The following is a 14,699-nucleotide window of genomic DNA, read 5'->3' on the forward strand; positions in this document are numbered from 1 at the left end:
ATGGCGATCCCAGTCGCCGCCGCCGCCTCATCTGCGGGCTACAATTGCGTGCATCATCAGATACCCATGGATTGGGGGAGGAGGGAGGATGTAATGATTTGAATGAAAGAAAGAAAGATTCGAGGGGAAATAAGTTGGAGATGTTTAGCTTGGTGTGCTGATCACTGTGTCTTGTGAATCCGTGCGCTCTGAGATGCTGAAGTGATCATATCTCCTCGTCGGCTTTATTTGAGAGCACTTCTCCGGTATCGAGTGTACTCACCTCACGCACTCGAAGCTGACTCCCCTCCCCTCGCTATATGTTACCCCTGTGCATAGCTAACAAGTTGTCGGTGACGAGTTCCAGCAATCTCGTCAGCGACACCTAAGATCGAGGTCTTTAGCACGAAGGTACGTACTCTCGCACAATTTTTTTTTCAACCATCAGTGGTTTCAAATTCACGGGTAGGCGCTGGTAGGAAGCGTATGGTCGGGAGGCCGAAGAGCATTCGGAGATCAGGACGGACCTGCCTGGTTCAAATAGGTGCCTTCAGCGGGCGCGGCGTCAGTTGATGCGAGCAGGAACGAGCACTCGCAAGGAGACGCACACGTTTTTGAGGTGGAATTTGCAAGTGAAGTTAGGTGAGGTGAGATAGCTGATATTTGTGTGCGGTAGACTCGAGAGGAGCTGATGAATGAAAGGGTGGAGAAAAGGTTCGGCTTCACGTAGAAAAATGTTGGGGCTTGTGAGTTGGCATGCAGAGCTCAGAGGTGTCGTGTGAAGGCACGTCTGTCTGTTTTCATTCTTGAAGAAGATCAATGGTCAGCTGGTGTGAGAAGGGAAAGTGATAGAGGAGTGAGAATTTTCGGCTACCTTATGCCAGGGTGGTTTCGCGTGCATATGGGTCGAAAGGATTGTTGAAGATATTTTTCGGGAAATTTAGGAAAATTGATTCTGTGTCTTTCGGTACAATGCTCGCACATCTACCCGTGTAAATTCGTAGCGAGAGATCTCGCAGCTTCTGAATAATCTAGAAGTGTGAAATCGATTCTCGTCCATCTCACATGCGAAAAGCGCCAAAAGCAGGAACGCCCTGCTGCTGCCTCTGCTGCTCAATGACCGTGGCTTGGCTCTCAAGGTACTGTGCCAAGAGCGGACCCATGAGACCAGGAGATGTGCGTGCGGCATTGATCGCGGCGGAAATGCATTGGGATGGGTATACCAAGCCCAGTCTCTCCATTAACTCCTTACAAACATTGAAATGTCCGCCTCTGGCAGCTCGCACCAGAGGATCGAGTCGAGGAGTTTCGCACAGCTCGACCATACAGCCTGGGACCTGATCACGTCTTGTCAGTGTCCGGGCTTGGTGCAAAAAATGATGGAAGGGAACGGACTAGTTGAGATATTACACCATATTGACTGCCGCTTGCTGCAGCGTCGCCCAGAGATGCCAACTGCAAAGGAGGATTCGCTGCTGAGGGGAGACTGCGAAAGTTGTGTCCTTCGTCGCCTCCGTTATTCTTGCATTCGTTGCATACATCGTGGTCGCGGCAAGAAAGGCATCGCCAGCGAGTTCCTCGTAGGGGGATCTTGCCACAATTGTCGCAGCATGCAAGATGCACTACCTTGGACCAGTCATGGACGTTGACTTGAGGAGGTGGCTCGCTCGCGGCTCCATCTTGCCGCCGAGGAAGCTCTGGTGGCACGCGACTCTGTGATGATGTTGTGTCTGCCGTCGGCGGCGCACTGCTCGTGTGCTGCTCGCGAACGGCCGCAAAGGCTTCGGAGACATATAGATTGTAAGTATTCGTATTCGCTGCATACAGATCAGTCCACTTCTGGGCATTCCGCTCAAGGGCTGTAGTGACCATTGTGCACGGCATTGTTGTAGAGATGAGCGTGGTCGCTGGCGTGTGTTCCGCTCTGGAATGAGTTGCCGTTGTGTTGACGAGCATAGTCATTCGCCGTCGCGCCTGTATGCTGGGCCGTCTGACCATTCAGGTACTGCTCGGGATTGTACTGTGGACTTGCATATTGCGGAACAGCGAAGTGAGGTTCGCCGGGATGGTAGGGCGGATACTGCTGCCGCTCGAAGTCCGGAGGCAGAAATTTGTTGAACAGTGAATTGAAGAAGCGGGTCTTGGAGCCCGACATTTGGAGCTGTGGAAGATACAGACGCTACCGCATGTCGATCTGTGGCATGGCAAGGTGAGAGGGAGAAGCGTTTGCAAAGAAGAGTCATTCGTGGAAATGGTCAGCCGAGCTGGTTGCACTGGTGGCGGAACAGCTCTTGGCAGAGCAATATTGACCTTGCCTTTTTCAGGAGGTTCTGGACACTTGCGGTTTCGTGGCTCTGCTTGGCGCAGTATTCTGTGTGGTGCCCAAAATCTCGAAGCGCCCGTTGTTCACACCGAATGAAGGGGCATTGATGCGAGAAGCCCCTTGTCATGCGCCGACCAGCCTTACTTAATTGGTAGACTGAACGGACAGCCGAGTTTTGATCAAGTTGACTCATGAATGGGAATCTGCCAGTGGACTTGGAGGCATTATTGTATGAGGTCGATTTGGCGCAGTGTCCTTGTCGATGTTGGCGACGTTTCGTTACAGTAACGTACCACTTTGACCAAATAGCGCCTATTTGATTAGTATTCCATTTGGTATTTGACGAAAAAGCGGCTCTTACAGTATTGTACTAAGACAGCCCTCTTTTGCCAAATCCGCCCTCTATACGCTTAGTATGCTTAGTATACTATAATACGCTTACTATCGTATATAGGCTAAACTCTACTAGCTACTCGGAAAGTAGGTTGCCTTAGTATACTATATACTAGTAGATTCGAGCTAATGTCTTCTATAGTATATAGAAGGGCAATACTATAATATTATACTATCTTTAGATAGTAGATTAATCGATCTCGAAGTAAAGAATATTACTATTATTACTCTAACGTAATTATTAGTATATTTAGGTATACTACTATATTAGCTTCTATAGCCCTAGTAGGCGGCTTAATAACCTAGCCTATATAGTATACGGACGTACCTTTAACTAAATACTACCTTCTATAACTAAATAATATCTAAAACTAACTAAATTACGCTATTTTAATAAATAGATATTGTAAGAAGGGTATATTAGTAGGTAGATAGGGTAGTAGTAGGTACGAGTAGTATTCGATAGAGATCTAAGAGGAGAGGGAGGAAGGCAGGCTAGTTAGCCTAACGCTAAGCGCTAAGCCCTACCTAAGGTATTAAGACCCTAGCTTCACTCGAGCCTAGTTATATACTAATTACGTATAACCTCTTTAGTCCTAATATACGCTTCCCTTCTAAAGGCCGCGCCCTCGTAGCCGGTCTATGTTCTATTCTTAACCTCTATCGCTACTAACTTAGTAGGTCTAGTAAGCTTCTTAGTCCGCGCTAAATTAAACACTTAACTACCTAATTATATAACTATATCAAACCTTACCTCTAAACAATACAATATACAACTCTAACTACGCTATCTCTATATACAATAAACTATAAAGTAATATATATCTACAAGAATTGAAGGCCTTCGACTAATTATAATACGAGCGCGTCTTCCCTACTATAATAGGTAGACGTACGAGGTATTGCAGCACTGCCTCCGTTCTAAGTGATATCGTATCGAGTTCTTTACGTCTACTTTTAAAAGACCTAGCAATATCCGCTTCCGAGGGTTTGTCCGCTTCCGAGGGTTATTGTTCTTATTGTTCGTAGTTTCGCTAGCCTAAATTAGTTAGGTTTAGCAGCCTTTAAGTATTAACTAATTATATCTTTTCAAAAAACTCAGTTCTTCTAGTTTCTATAGGTAAAGGCTATTATAAGTGCAGTAGTAGAGGTTCGCCTCGCTTAAAGGGTTAGATAGATCGAGGAGTAACCTATTGTCCGCAAGATCGACCCCGGCTAGCTTAGCTCTATAGTTTTGCCCTTAGTTAGTTAGTCTATTAAGCTACTTAATCCTTTTAAGCCTTAATAGTTTGACTTAGCCTTAAAGTTTTGATTAAAGTTTTAATTAAAGGTGCCTTAGGCTCGTAGTGCAGGTAAGGTTATATCTATAGCGTAGTAATAATAGCAAGTAATATTAATAGTAGCGGCGCTAGTCGTCTTAGCGCTAACTTTACCTTCTTCCAATTTCCTTCTTTAACTAATAACAACTCGGCAACACCGTTACTAATATAGCTATATCCTTCCTTTCTTAAATAGTAATACACTCCGCAATACCGTTACTAATATAGCCGCGCCGGCCGCGCCGTTACAAGCGCGACGCCGTCCTCGCCGATCGCCTAGGCCTCGAGGCCTCGATAGAATAAAGGAATAAGAGGGGGACCTATAGGGCGCGTTAGTAAAGAGGTAGAGTCCTTAAAAGAGTATACGATTAATTAATTAACGCGTCGTAGCGCGCCTAGTATAGTCTTATTATCCTTTATTGCTAACAATTGCTTGTCTCTAATTAGTTAGCTAATAGTACCCCGGGGGTAGCATTGTTCCTAGGCGACATTATAGGCCCTTAGCCTTCTTCTTGTTCTTTACACTAGTCTAATACTTATCTAATAACTCAGTTATGTCTTTAAAAGAGGCTTTAGCTTCCTACGAGTCCTATTTAGGTAAATAGCCTTGCTATCTTAATAGGTACTCCTTCTTGCCTTTCCTAGTCCGGTACTATAGGATACGTTCTATAGACTATAGCTCTTTACTATCCGCTAGTATATCTTCGTGTTTAGTAGGGGCTTGATCCCCCTCGCGTAGGTAATATAGCTTAAGGAGGGATATATAGAAGGTATTATAGATAGTATAATAAGGAGGAAGCTATAACTAATAGGCCTATACGGAGGAGCCCTTAACTTCTCGAATACGGAATAGACTAATGTATCTTAGTGCGAGCTTAGGCCTTGTTTTACCGTTAGGTAATAGGTGCTTGCGGATGCGGAGGTTCTTAGTGCTTAGTATAACTATATCGCCTTGCTTAACGGTTATCGGTGTGTAATGTTTGTCGTAATAGGCCTTCTAATAGGCCTAGGCCTTTGCTAGTTTATTAGCTATCTTAGCGTAAATCTCTCGCATCTTTTGAACCCTCTTAATAGCCGCTAGTGTCTTAGGTATTGGTACTTAACACGCTTCCCTTTCCTTACGCTCGGCCTCGAGCGAGGTAAATAGGTCTTATAGTAAGGCAGCGTTCTAGCCTATTATAGCAAAATAAGGGGAGACCTTAGTAGATAAGTAGACACTGTTATTATACACGAATTTAGCTAGTTATAGGAGGTTGACCTAGTCCTCGGGGTTCTTATTAATGTAACTGCGTAGGTACTGCTATAGGGCAGCATTCTGCCTCTCTGTTTAACCGTTAGTCTATAGATAGAAGGCTGTTAATAGCCGATGCTTTAGTCTTAGCTATAGGCATATTTCGCTCTAATAGTGCGATATGAATGTCGTACCCCTATCGGAGACTATCCCCTTAGGGGTTCCCTAATAGGTGCAGAAGATGTTAGTCTATAGCGCCTCTACTATATTAATAGCAGTCTAATCCTTGCGCGCCGGGATGTATCGAGCGCCTTTAGTAAATCGATCTACTATAACAAGGATAGCATTATACACGTCCTTGCTACCCCTACGCCTAGTAGGTAGAAGGCCTATAATAAAGTCTATTGTTAGCTTAGCAAATAGCTTCTTCGGAATAGGGAGCGAAGACAACTCGCCGAACGGTAAGTACTTCGGTGCTTTAACTCGCTAGTATACTATACAGGTCTATATATACTCCTTTATATACCGCTTACTATTTAGCTAGTAGTATATACGCGATAGTAACTCGTACGACCTCTCTATGCTATAGTAACTAGCGAGTTTACTATTATAGTGCCTCTTTAAAAGCTCTTGTCTAATCGATTGTTTAGCGGGGACATAGTATCTGCCCTTAAACTTTAAGTAACCTTTATCGTCGATCGACTAATTGTTATTACTCTTACTAGATCGAGTCGCCCGTCTACTTACAAGCTTATTAATACGCTCGATAGTAAAGGCGTCCCTCTACTAAGCACGTAATAGCTTATCTATAAACGATTAACTATCCCTATTTGTAAGGTTATTTAATAGCACCCTCGCTATCGAACGAGGTACGCATTATATACATCTAATAGCACTAGTAGCCGGATTAACTGCATTAGTGCTTTAATCGCTATTACTATATATAGCGATATCGACTAGGGAGTTATTATAACTTCTCCTATCTGTGTCCTTAGCTCTTGCCTTAATACGCACTATTAATATAGCAAGAGTATTAATATGCTTTAAGCCGTCGCGGAGTCCGGTAAGCCGCTTATCCTACGCGTGCTTATTAACAATACGGGCTATAGCAATCTTATGCTGCAGGGTTAGAAACAAAGAATTGATGTATTAGGTCTCGCTATCGTAATTAGGTCGCCTCGATAGGCTATCGGCAGGGTTACTTACGCCTAGCCAGTATAATATATTAAAATCAAACCTAGCGAGGTAGACGGCCTATCTTGCCTATCGACCTATAACTCTAGTAACCTTAGTAATACTACGGAGGTTGTTATAGTCCGTATAGACCTGTATTATATATTAAGCCCTATCGAGGTAGTGCCTCTAGTGCTTAAAGGCCTCGATAATAGCTAGGAGCTCTTACTCGTAGGTCTCGTAGCGACGCTTAGTATTAATTATCTTCCGCGAGAAGAAGGCAATCGGGTGCTAGTAATAGTTATTATCTAATTGCTAGGACATAATAGCCGATATAGCGAACTATAAAGCGTTAGTCTCAATTCGGATCTACTTGTTTAGTACGAAATAGTATAATAAGGGGACTTTAGTAAAGCGTCGCTTTAGACCGTTAAAAGCGGCTTGTACCTTGTTAGTCTATTTGAATTCCCTAGTCGGGTTGGCCTTAGTTTTAGTAAGCTTAGTTAGGGGCATTACATGCCTCGAATAGCCCTTAATAAACCGGCGGTAGAAGTTAGCAAAACCGAGGAATAATTGAAGCTCTTTAATACTAGTAGGTATTAGCTACTTAGTAATAGTCTTAATCTAGTTAGGATTAGCCTTAACACCCTTAGTCGATACGAGGAAGCTAAGAAAGGACACCTCTTTAGTAGTAAAGGTGCATTTAGAAGGTTTGCAATATAAGCTATAGGCTCGTAGGCGATCGAGTACCTTACGGACTATAGCCTAGTGCTCCGTAATATTAGGGGAGTATATATAAACTAGGATGTTATCTAGGTAAACTATATAGAGGTAGTCTAATAGACCCGAAAGGGCCCGATTAATATAGGACTAGAATGTTATAGGGGCGTTTGCTAGACTAAATAGCATAACTAAGTACTCGAAATAGCTATAGCGAGTGCGAAAGGCTATCTTCTATTTATCGCCCTTACGAATACGGATGCGGTAATAGGCGTCCTTAATGTCTAATATAGTATAGTAGTAGGCACTAGAAAGGCGATCGAGAGTCTCGTTAATAAGTAGAAGTAGACAGCGGTCTTTAATAGTAACAGCATTAAGCCCTCTATAATTAATATATAAACGCAGGCCGCTATCCTTCTTTAGTACGAATAGGATAGGTACACTAGTAGGGCTGTTGCTGTATTAAATTCGACTATTAGCTAGGTTTTCCTCTAGATACTTACGCAGTATAGCAAGCTCTCGTTTACTAAGGTTATAGAGGGGGCTAAAAGGAACCTCCTTGCCCTCTATAATATCAATCTTATAATCCGTCTCTTTAAATATAGGCAATGTCGATGCTAGATAGTGTTTGAATATATTAATACAGGTCTCCCGAATAGGTTCTAGTATGCGCTTAAGTTGTTTAGGATCTATGCTATTAGAGGGCACTAGCTCATCGTTATTACTACCGAGTAGGTCGGTAGTCGGATTAGCTAAGGCAGGTATTAGGTTGCTAATAAACAGGACCCTAATATCGTTAGGGTACTCGCTAATATTAATGTGTTTAATATCCTCTTTCCTAGCGATTCTAAATCGCTACTTCTAGAGGCCTAGGTCTATAGCTATAGCGTAGTACTTAAGAACAGGGTTGCTAATAACAATAGTAGCTCCCCTATACAGGTTGTCTATATCTACTACGTAGGTAGTAAAGTCTAGTAGGCGTTCATTTCCGAGGTCGTCCTTTAGAGCTATAGGAATATAGTAGGCCCTATAGGTCAAGTGCCGAGCGTTATTAAACTAAGCAAGGGTTAGTAGGTTAGTCCTCGGCAGTTGTCGAAGGTCTAATTGCTTAGCTAGGCGATAGCTAATAAGGGCACTAACTGAATTTCCTAGATCTAGCATAACCTTAGTTTAATAGCTAGTGCCCTTCGTGTCCTATATAAGGTAGGAGCGTATTATAGCTAGCACAATGTCGATAGTCTTACGCCGCATAAGGCTAATAGTTAGTACGGCGCTTACTCTTTTTTCGACTAATTAAAAGAGCCGACTAGGGTAGTATTAGCGGCTAAAAGATGTTTCCTATACTTAGCGGAAGCACGGTTAATTCGGGCCTAGTCCTTAGGTTTGTCGCATTAGCCTAGTAGATAGCTAGTGCTATTACAATTAAAGCACTTCAATCCGGTCGAGAGATTATTACCGTAGCTATTGTTACTACTATTATTAGTCGAGCGGTTAGTATTATAGGGATACGAGCCCCTTCTACGGCCCCTATCGCGGCCTCCTCTATATAGCCGGCGGCTACGGCCTCTTCTACGGTCATTGTTACTGTTCCTATTGTTAGTATTGTTATTATAGTAGGAACCTTAATTTCCTCTATAGCTACTACGATTGCCGCGGTTAGTACTAGCTAGCCGGATCCTCGATTCTAGTCGTTATTAGAGCTAGACAGCTCGTTCGGCTGTTTCCACTTCGACTATAAATTAAATACGTATTAGGTTAGCTTATTCGAACACACGGCGACGGTCTAATTCGAGGATAAGTTCCTATTTAAGTTTTAGGCGTATTTCCGAGATCTATATAGAATTAGTCTTAGGCGGAAGGTTATCCTCGAGGGTCTTTAAATAGGCTTTAAATAAGCGAGCCGATTGATTAGTCTTCTGTTTAGCTCGAAGATATAGGTCCTAAGCATGTTGTTGCCTTAGTATAGGGTTTCTAAGGGTTTCTAGTATAATGGTTTTGTAGGTCTGCTACTAAATAGCGGTCTAGTCGTCGAGGGAGTCGAAATAGTTATCCTATATACGCTTTAGGTCGCTATTAATATACTATATAGCATATACGACTAAGGAATAGTCGTCTAGTAGCGCTCTTAGTACGTTGCGCTAGTTAAGTTTACAGTTACGAATGTAGTCGTTATACTACTTTCGACTAGATCCGTTAAACACGGTATAGTCCTTAAGTTTAGCGTCCTTCTTTTAGATAGGTAGTAAAGAAGGTCCCGCTATTAGTTTAGTTGTTGGGGCTTCCTAAAGGCGACAGAGCTCGAGGAGATTATCCTTTAGCTATTGTTCTTAACGTAGGGTAGTAAGCCTGTTTTAAGTAGCTTCTTAAAGTCTCCCTAATAGTTGAGGGCTAAAGGCTAGTTAGCTATATCGTCGATTAACAATGTTGTTAAGAATGTCGTTAATAGGCAACTCTAGGTCGTTACCTAGAATTATAGGTTCTTCGGTAGGCCTAGTAGTAGGCTCTTTAGTAGGTGCTCTAGTAGGCACTTTAGTAGGCACTTTAGCAGGCACTATACTACTAGCATTGTCGTTGCTAGCGCTGCTAGCGGCGCCGCGATTGTTGTTTCGTAATAAGCCGGCTATTATAATAAGGGGTAGCACTAATAATATATTATTAGCCCCTAAGATGCGGATATAGCGGAATTAGTAGATATCGGTCTAGTATGCTTAACTTAGTGTAATAGGCCGTATAGAAGGCCTTGCTTAATAATTGGTACGGTTGTTTCGATAGAATAGTACGTATAGGTCCCGTTCTTCGGGCGCAATATAGTTAGATTAGTCTTATTCGTAGCTATACCGCTAAAAGCTTGAAATAAGGACTATCTAGCTGCTGCCCTTAAAGGATAGATCGAATACTGTATAAGAAGGGTATATTAGTAGGTAGATAGGGTAGTAGTAGGTACGAGTAGTATTCGATAGAGATCTAAGAGAAGAGGGAGGAAGGCAGGCTAGTTAGCCCAACGCCAAGCGCTAAGCCCTGCCTAAGGCATTAAGACCCTAGCTTTACTCGAGCCTAGTTACATACTAATCACGTGTAACCTCTTTAGTCCTAATAGATATACGATAATAAAATAGGGCCTATCTAACTAATTATAGCTAACGAAATAGGCTTGTTTTACTAAATTAACGTAGATTTAATTAACGACTAGTAGGCGTTAATATCGACGCGCTTAACTACTATTACTATATACTACCTTCTACTTATTAGCTAGTATAGGGAGAGCCCTATATTCTGCCTCCGAGAGAGGCTTAGAAGCCTTCTAGTATCTACTATAGCGCTCTAGAGGATAGAGAATATAAGTAGGAATATAGTATATCGACTAGAACGCTATAGTAAGCTAGCCTCTATTCTAATAAACTTATTACCTAACCTATTAACAAATTATTAGACTAGTAGCCTAGTATTAGCTTCGTATAGCTAGCCGGCTAATTACGGCGCGCTAAGAGCCTATAATATACCGACGCTATATAAGCTTACTATTCTTTTTCTAGGATAGCGATTATCTCCTAAGAACGTAAAATACGCCTAGCCTCCTATCTCTACTATATATAGATTCTTATAATCTAACTTATAAGACATAGTTTACTAGCCTATCTATAAAGCATTTATACTAGTACTATATACTATCTATATAAACAAGCTTATTTTCGAGACTACTAACGTAGATATAATAGGGATAAAGAAGGCTAATAGTCGCTAGTATCGCAGACTATAGAGAAAGCTTATCGAAGCGACCCTTACTAATATAACATATCTCCTAGGCTCTAGTATTCCGAAGGAACACTAGTTGTAGAACACATCTAGGCTAAAGTGGAAATAACTGAGCTAGTTTCCTCGTCTGCTAGAGATAGCGAGTCAAAATCGAGCACGGCTCTTGCTTTCTCCGAAATCAAAGCTTCGAGATCTGTCACAACTTCGTCTGCAGACGCATACACACCCTCCCAGCATTTATAGACAATCCTGCTAGCGAGCGAATCATCGAGAGGCGGGAATTGGTGTGACGCGAAACGTTCCGTAATGACAGTCTCGTCCGCAAACGTGTCCAGATCAGGGAAAGGCTCATGGCCTTGCATGATGTAGTATATCGTAGAGCCCATGGCGAAGATGTCTGTCATTACATCGGCCTCGTCCTCTGCTTTACCAGGCATGCGCGACTTCGCATTCTCGCGGACCCCACTATTGACGCAAATGCTGCCATCTGAGCGTAGGATGCGTCCTTGGAAGTCACAGAGACAGACATTGAACTAATCGTCGAGGAGAAGGTTCGTGGCGTTCAAGTCGCAGTGGAGCACGTCGCGTTGGTGAATAAAAGCGATAGCTTCGGAGGTCTGTAACGCCCATTTTAGCCTGCGCGCCGTAGGTTGCGTGGAATTTTGCTGAAGAAGTCTTGCAAGCGAACCGTTGCTTGCGAAGTCTAGGAGCAGACCATGCTCAGTTCTGCCTTTGAACCCCAGGATGCGAGAATGACGACCAAGGTGCTCATATATTTTGGCTTCAAGCTCGAGGTAGGATAGCTCCTCCGGGTCGTGCGGGAACTTCAGAACAGTCTCGTTGTCAACAAGACCAATGTAGTTTGAGCCACTAGTAGCAAGTATACGGGAGACTCCGTCGGGATAGTAGGCTTTAACAACAAACATGCTAAATGATTCTCGCGAAGCTTAGGAGATAGGAAGAGAGCTATTTATCGAGGTTTTAAAAGTTTAGAATAATAGAAACCCCTGCTAGTTAACAGTGTCTTATATATAAAATATGTCTATACACCGCAGTACGGACGTTCTTTATATACAACTTAGAAGTGTATTACGAGAAAGGCTTTCCTAGGTAGTCGTATAACCCTTAATTTTCGCTAACCTATACGGACTTAACTTTACGCTATTAGGACGCGTCTTCTTTATCTCGACTATAGAGCGCTATCTTAGCATACCGTAAGAGAGTATACCTTAACTTAAAAGTGTATAACTGTGTATAACGTCCTTTGCGAGGCTTTTCGAGACCGCCTCTATAGACGAGATTATAGTCGTAGGCGCAACTCTATAGCAAAGTATTATATTAGGCGTAAAGGGCGCTAAGTAGTCTTCCTTTAAAATCTGCTATTTCCTAATTAGATTTAAAAAAACCTAAGATATAGTAAGTATAGTAAGAGTAACTTAAAATTAGCTTATACGAATAAAAGTTAGCTATAAATAAGTATCCTCCCTACTAATAGCCGCCTTAGAATATAGGCTTATATCCTAATAATATTACTATAATAACTAATTTAAGCGATAATAACGTTCGCCTCGTCCTACTAGATACTTCGAATACTATACTATCTCTTATAAGTGTTCCTATTTGCCTATAATCTTGCTTATTTATACTATTCTCGTACTAGTATATAGTATTCTATTATATATAGTAAGAAATAGCTCTATAGTATATATATATCTAAGTCTTACCGAAGTCTAGTACTTAATATAATTTCCTTTATAGATTATACGCGAGCCGATACTATAGTTGTCTATAAAGTTTATATAGTTTAGTTTATCGTATAGGACTATTACTATATTTTCGATAATATGCTTTAGAGTTGCTATATAGCTTTTATATATAGAAGTAATATATTGTCTCTCGTATATATTAGAGCGTAGAAGAGTTGCTAACTAAATGCTTCGCTATATTTTATTAAGATAGGGGTTAAAAAGTCTCGTCGTAGTTTGCTATCTTATTAGGCTTTAGAGTATCTATATATATAAGAGTATAGATGCCTTACCCTTGCATTTAAGATCTAGACCCCTCTAAATTCAATTAGATTACTAGGACCCCTAGATTAGATTGAATTAGATTGCTTTAATAGGGGCTAGATTAGATTAGATTGAATTGCTAAATTAGTAGGACTAGGCGAGATTAGATTAGATTAAATTGCTAAGCCTACCTAATTTAGCCCTTCTAGCCCCTTTAGCCTCTAGATTAAATTAGATTGCTTTAAAAAGGGCTAGATTAAATTAGATTATTTTAGAAAGGGGCTAGATTGAATTAAATTATATTGCTTAGTTAGTAGGAATAAGCCGGATTAAATTAGATTAAATTGCTAAGCTAATCTAGATTACAATCCCGGATTAATTATAGACTATACTATCTAAACCCCTCCTACCGGTTCCCCGCTCCCGTTCGCTTTTTACGCGTTTATTGTTCTAGCGAAGCGGAAGGTACCTAGAATAACTCGAGAAGCTTGCGACGAGAGTTATAGAAGACGTCTAGAGCGAGTGCGAAACAGCAATTAGACTAGTAACTTATGCTATAGATTACTACCGATTTTCGATTCTACCTTTACGACTACGTCTTAGCTCCTTAGGAGTTCTTTTAAAGCTATTTATATAGTTAAAGATCTATTAGCGCTACCTCCTATTAGGCTTGTAGGTATAAAGAATTAAACTGCGACTAGGTATACGTAATAGATTAGTAATTAGGGCTAGCTTCCGAACTTTCCGACTAGCTAATTACAAACACACCTAATAATTCTTCGCCTATAAGCCTAAGAATAAGCTATACTAAACTAGCCTACGACGTACTACTTTTTCGCAACTACGCAAATATAATAATCTAAATAGCGGAGATTATAGCCCTACTAATTGCGCTTTATTCTACCTACTAAACAAGTCTATACGACGTTAGCGTATTAAGTTTTCGCTATTCTACTAAGCCGACTCGACTATAGCTATCCGAATTGCTAGGCGGCTAGCTATACTACTAGAAATACCTTAATATATAATATACCGCATCGCCTAGCTAATACTTAGAGGTCCTTCGCCTAACGCTAGCGATTATTATTTAAGTAGGCGAAAATTCCGTCCGACGCCTACTAACCGCTCTATAGCCTTCGAGAGCAATCGATAACCTTCCTATAGCCGACTCGACACTTCGAGATCCTTCTCTAGCTATTTCCGAACAACTTTTATAAAGCGATTAAGGGCGCCTAAGTAGTACTTATTATATTATCGCTAGATAGCAGACGCTATTCTAAAGCTAAGGCTAAAATACCTAAAAGTCGCTACTAATACCGCTAATACCGCTATAAAAGAAGCTATAGAGCTATTAAGCGAAATTAGTAACATACTAGAATATCTATTCGATGCCGTAGGTTAACTAGTCGTCGATATATAAGGTAACTATATACGTATTAATAATATAATAGATATAGATATAGACGAAGATAATAATCCGCTTCTAGGCTAGCCTAGCTATCCGACTTAAGGCCCTATAGGTATACTAATATAGCGTCTGCCTATCCTAACAACTAGTAGCAATCTATTTAGTAATCTCGACGATATAGAGGTACTAGCTAGAATAGAGCATATCGGCTAACTATCTCGAGCTACTACAAGAAGAGGAAGAAGAGGAAGAAGACGAAGAAGAAGAAGAAGACGAAGAAGAAGAAGAAGAAGAAGAAGAAGAAGAAGAAGAAGAAGAAGAAGAAGAAGAAGAAGAAGAAGAAGAAGAAGAAGAAGAAGAGGAGTCTAAGGATAAAGACTAAGGCAAAGAA

General features: G+C 41.4%; 3 protein-coding genes across 3 annotated transcripts; 1 reads left to right on the forward strand and 2 right to left on the reverse strand.

Moving 5' to 3' along the window:
• On the forward strand, nt 1-1,009 carry MYCFIDRAFT_178949 (uncharacterized protein; the record flags this gene model as incomplete). Its single annotated transcript, XM_007932928.1, has 10 exons — nt 1-90; nt 118-166; nt 194-310; nt 341-513; nt 549-611; nt 636-644; nt 682-725; nt 751-835; nt 864-874; nt 904-1,009. 10 exons carry the CDS (start codon nt 1-3, stop codon nt 1,007-1,009), a joined length of 747 nt encoding a protein of 248 aa, XP_007931119.1.
• An 822-nt stretch (nt 1,010-1,831) lies between these two features.
• Nucleotides 1,832-2,134, reverse strand: MYCFIDRAFT_199960 (uncharacterized protein; the record flags this gene model as incomplete). Its single annotated transcript, XM_007932929.1, has 1 exon — nt 1,832-2,134. One exon carries the CDS (start codon nt 2,132-2,134, stop codon nt 1,832-1,834), a length of 303 nt encoding a protein of 100 aa, XP_007931120.1.
• Nucleotides 2,135-10,748: 8,614 nt separating this feature from the next.
• On the reverse strand, nt 10,749-11,817 carry MYCFIDRAFT_83794 (uncharacterized protein; the record flags this gene model as incomplete). Its single annotated transcript, XM_007932930.1, has 3 exons — nt 10,749-10,774; nt 11,118-11,396; nt 11,580-11,817. The coding sequence occupies 3 exons, from the start codon at nt 11,815-11,817 to the stop codon at nt 10,749-10,751; spliced, it is 543 nt and encodes a 180-aa protein (XP_007931121.1).
• Nucleotides 11,818-14,699: the final 2,882 nt, after the last annotated feature.

The sequence above is a fragment of the Pseudocercospora fijiensis genome, assembly GCF_000340215.1.
Source record: "Pseudocercospora fijiensis CIRAD86 unplaced genomic scaffold MYCFIscaffold_9, whole genome shotgun sequence".
NCBI classification, from domain to species: domain Eukaryota; kingdom Fungi; phylum Ascomycota; class Dothideomycetes; order Mycosphaerellales; family Mycosphaerellaceae; genus Pseudocercospora; species Pseudocercospora fijiensis.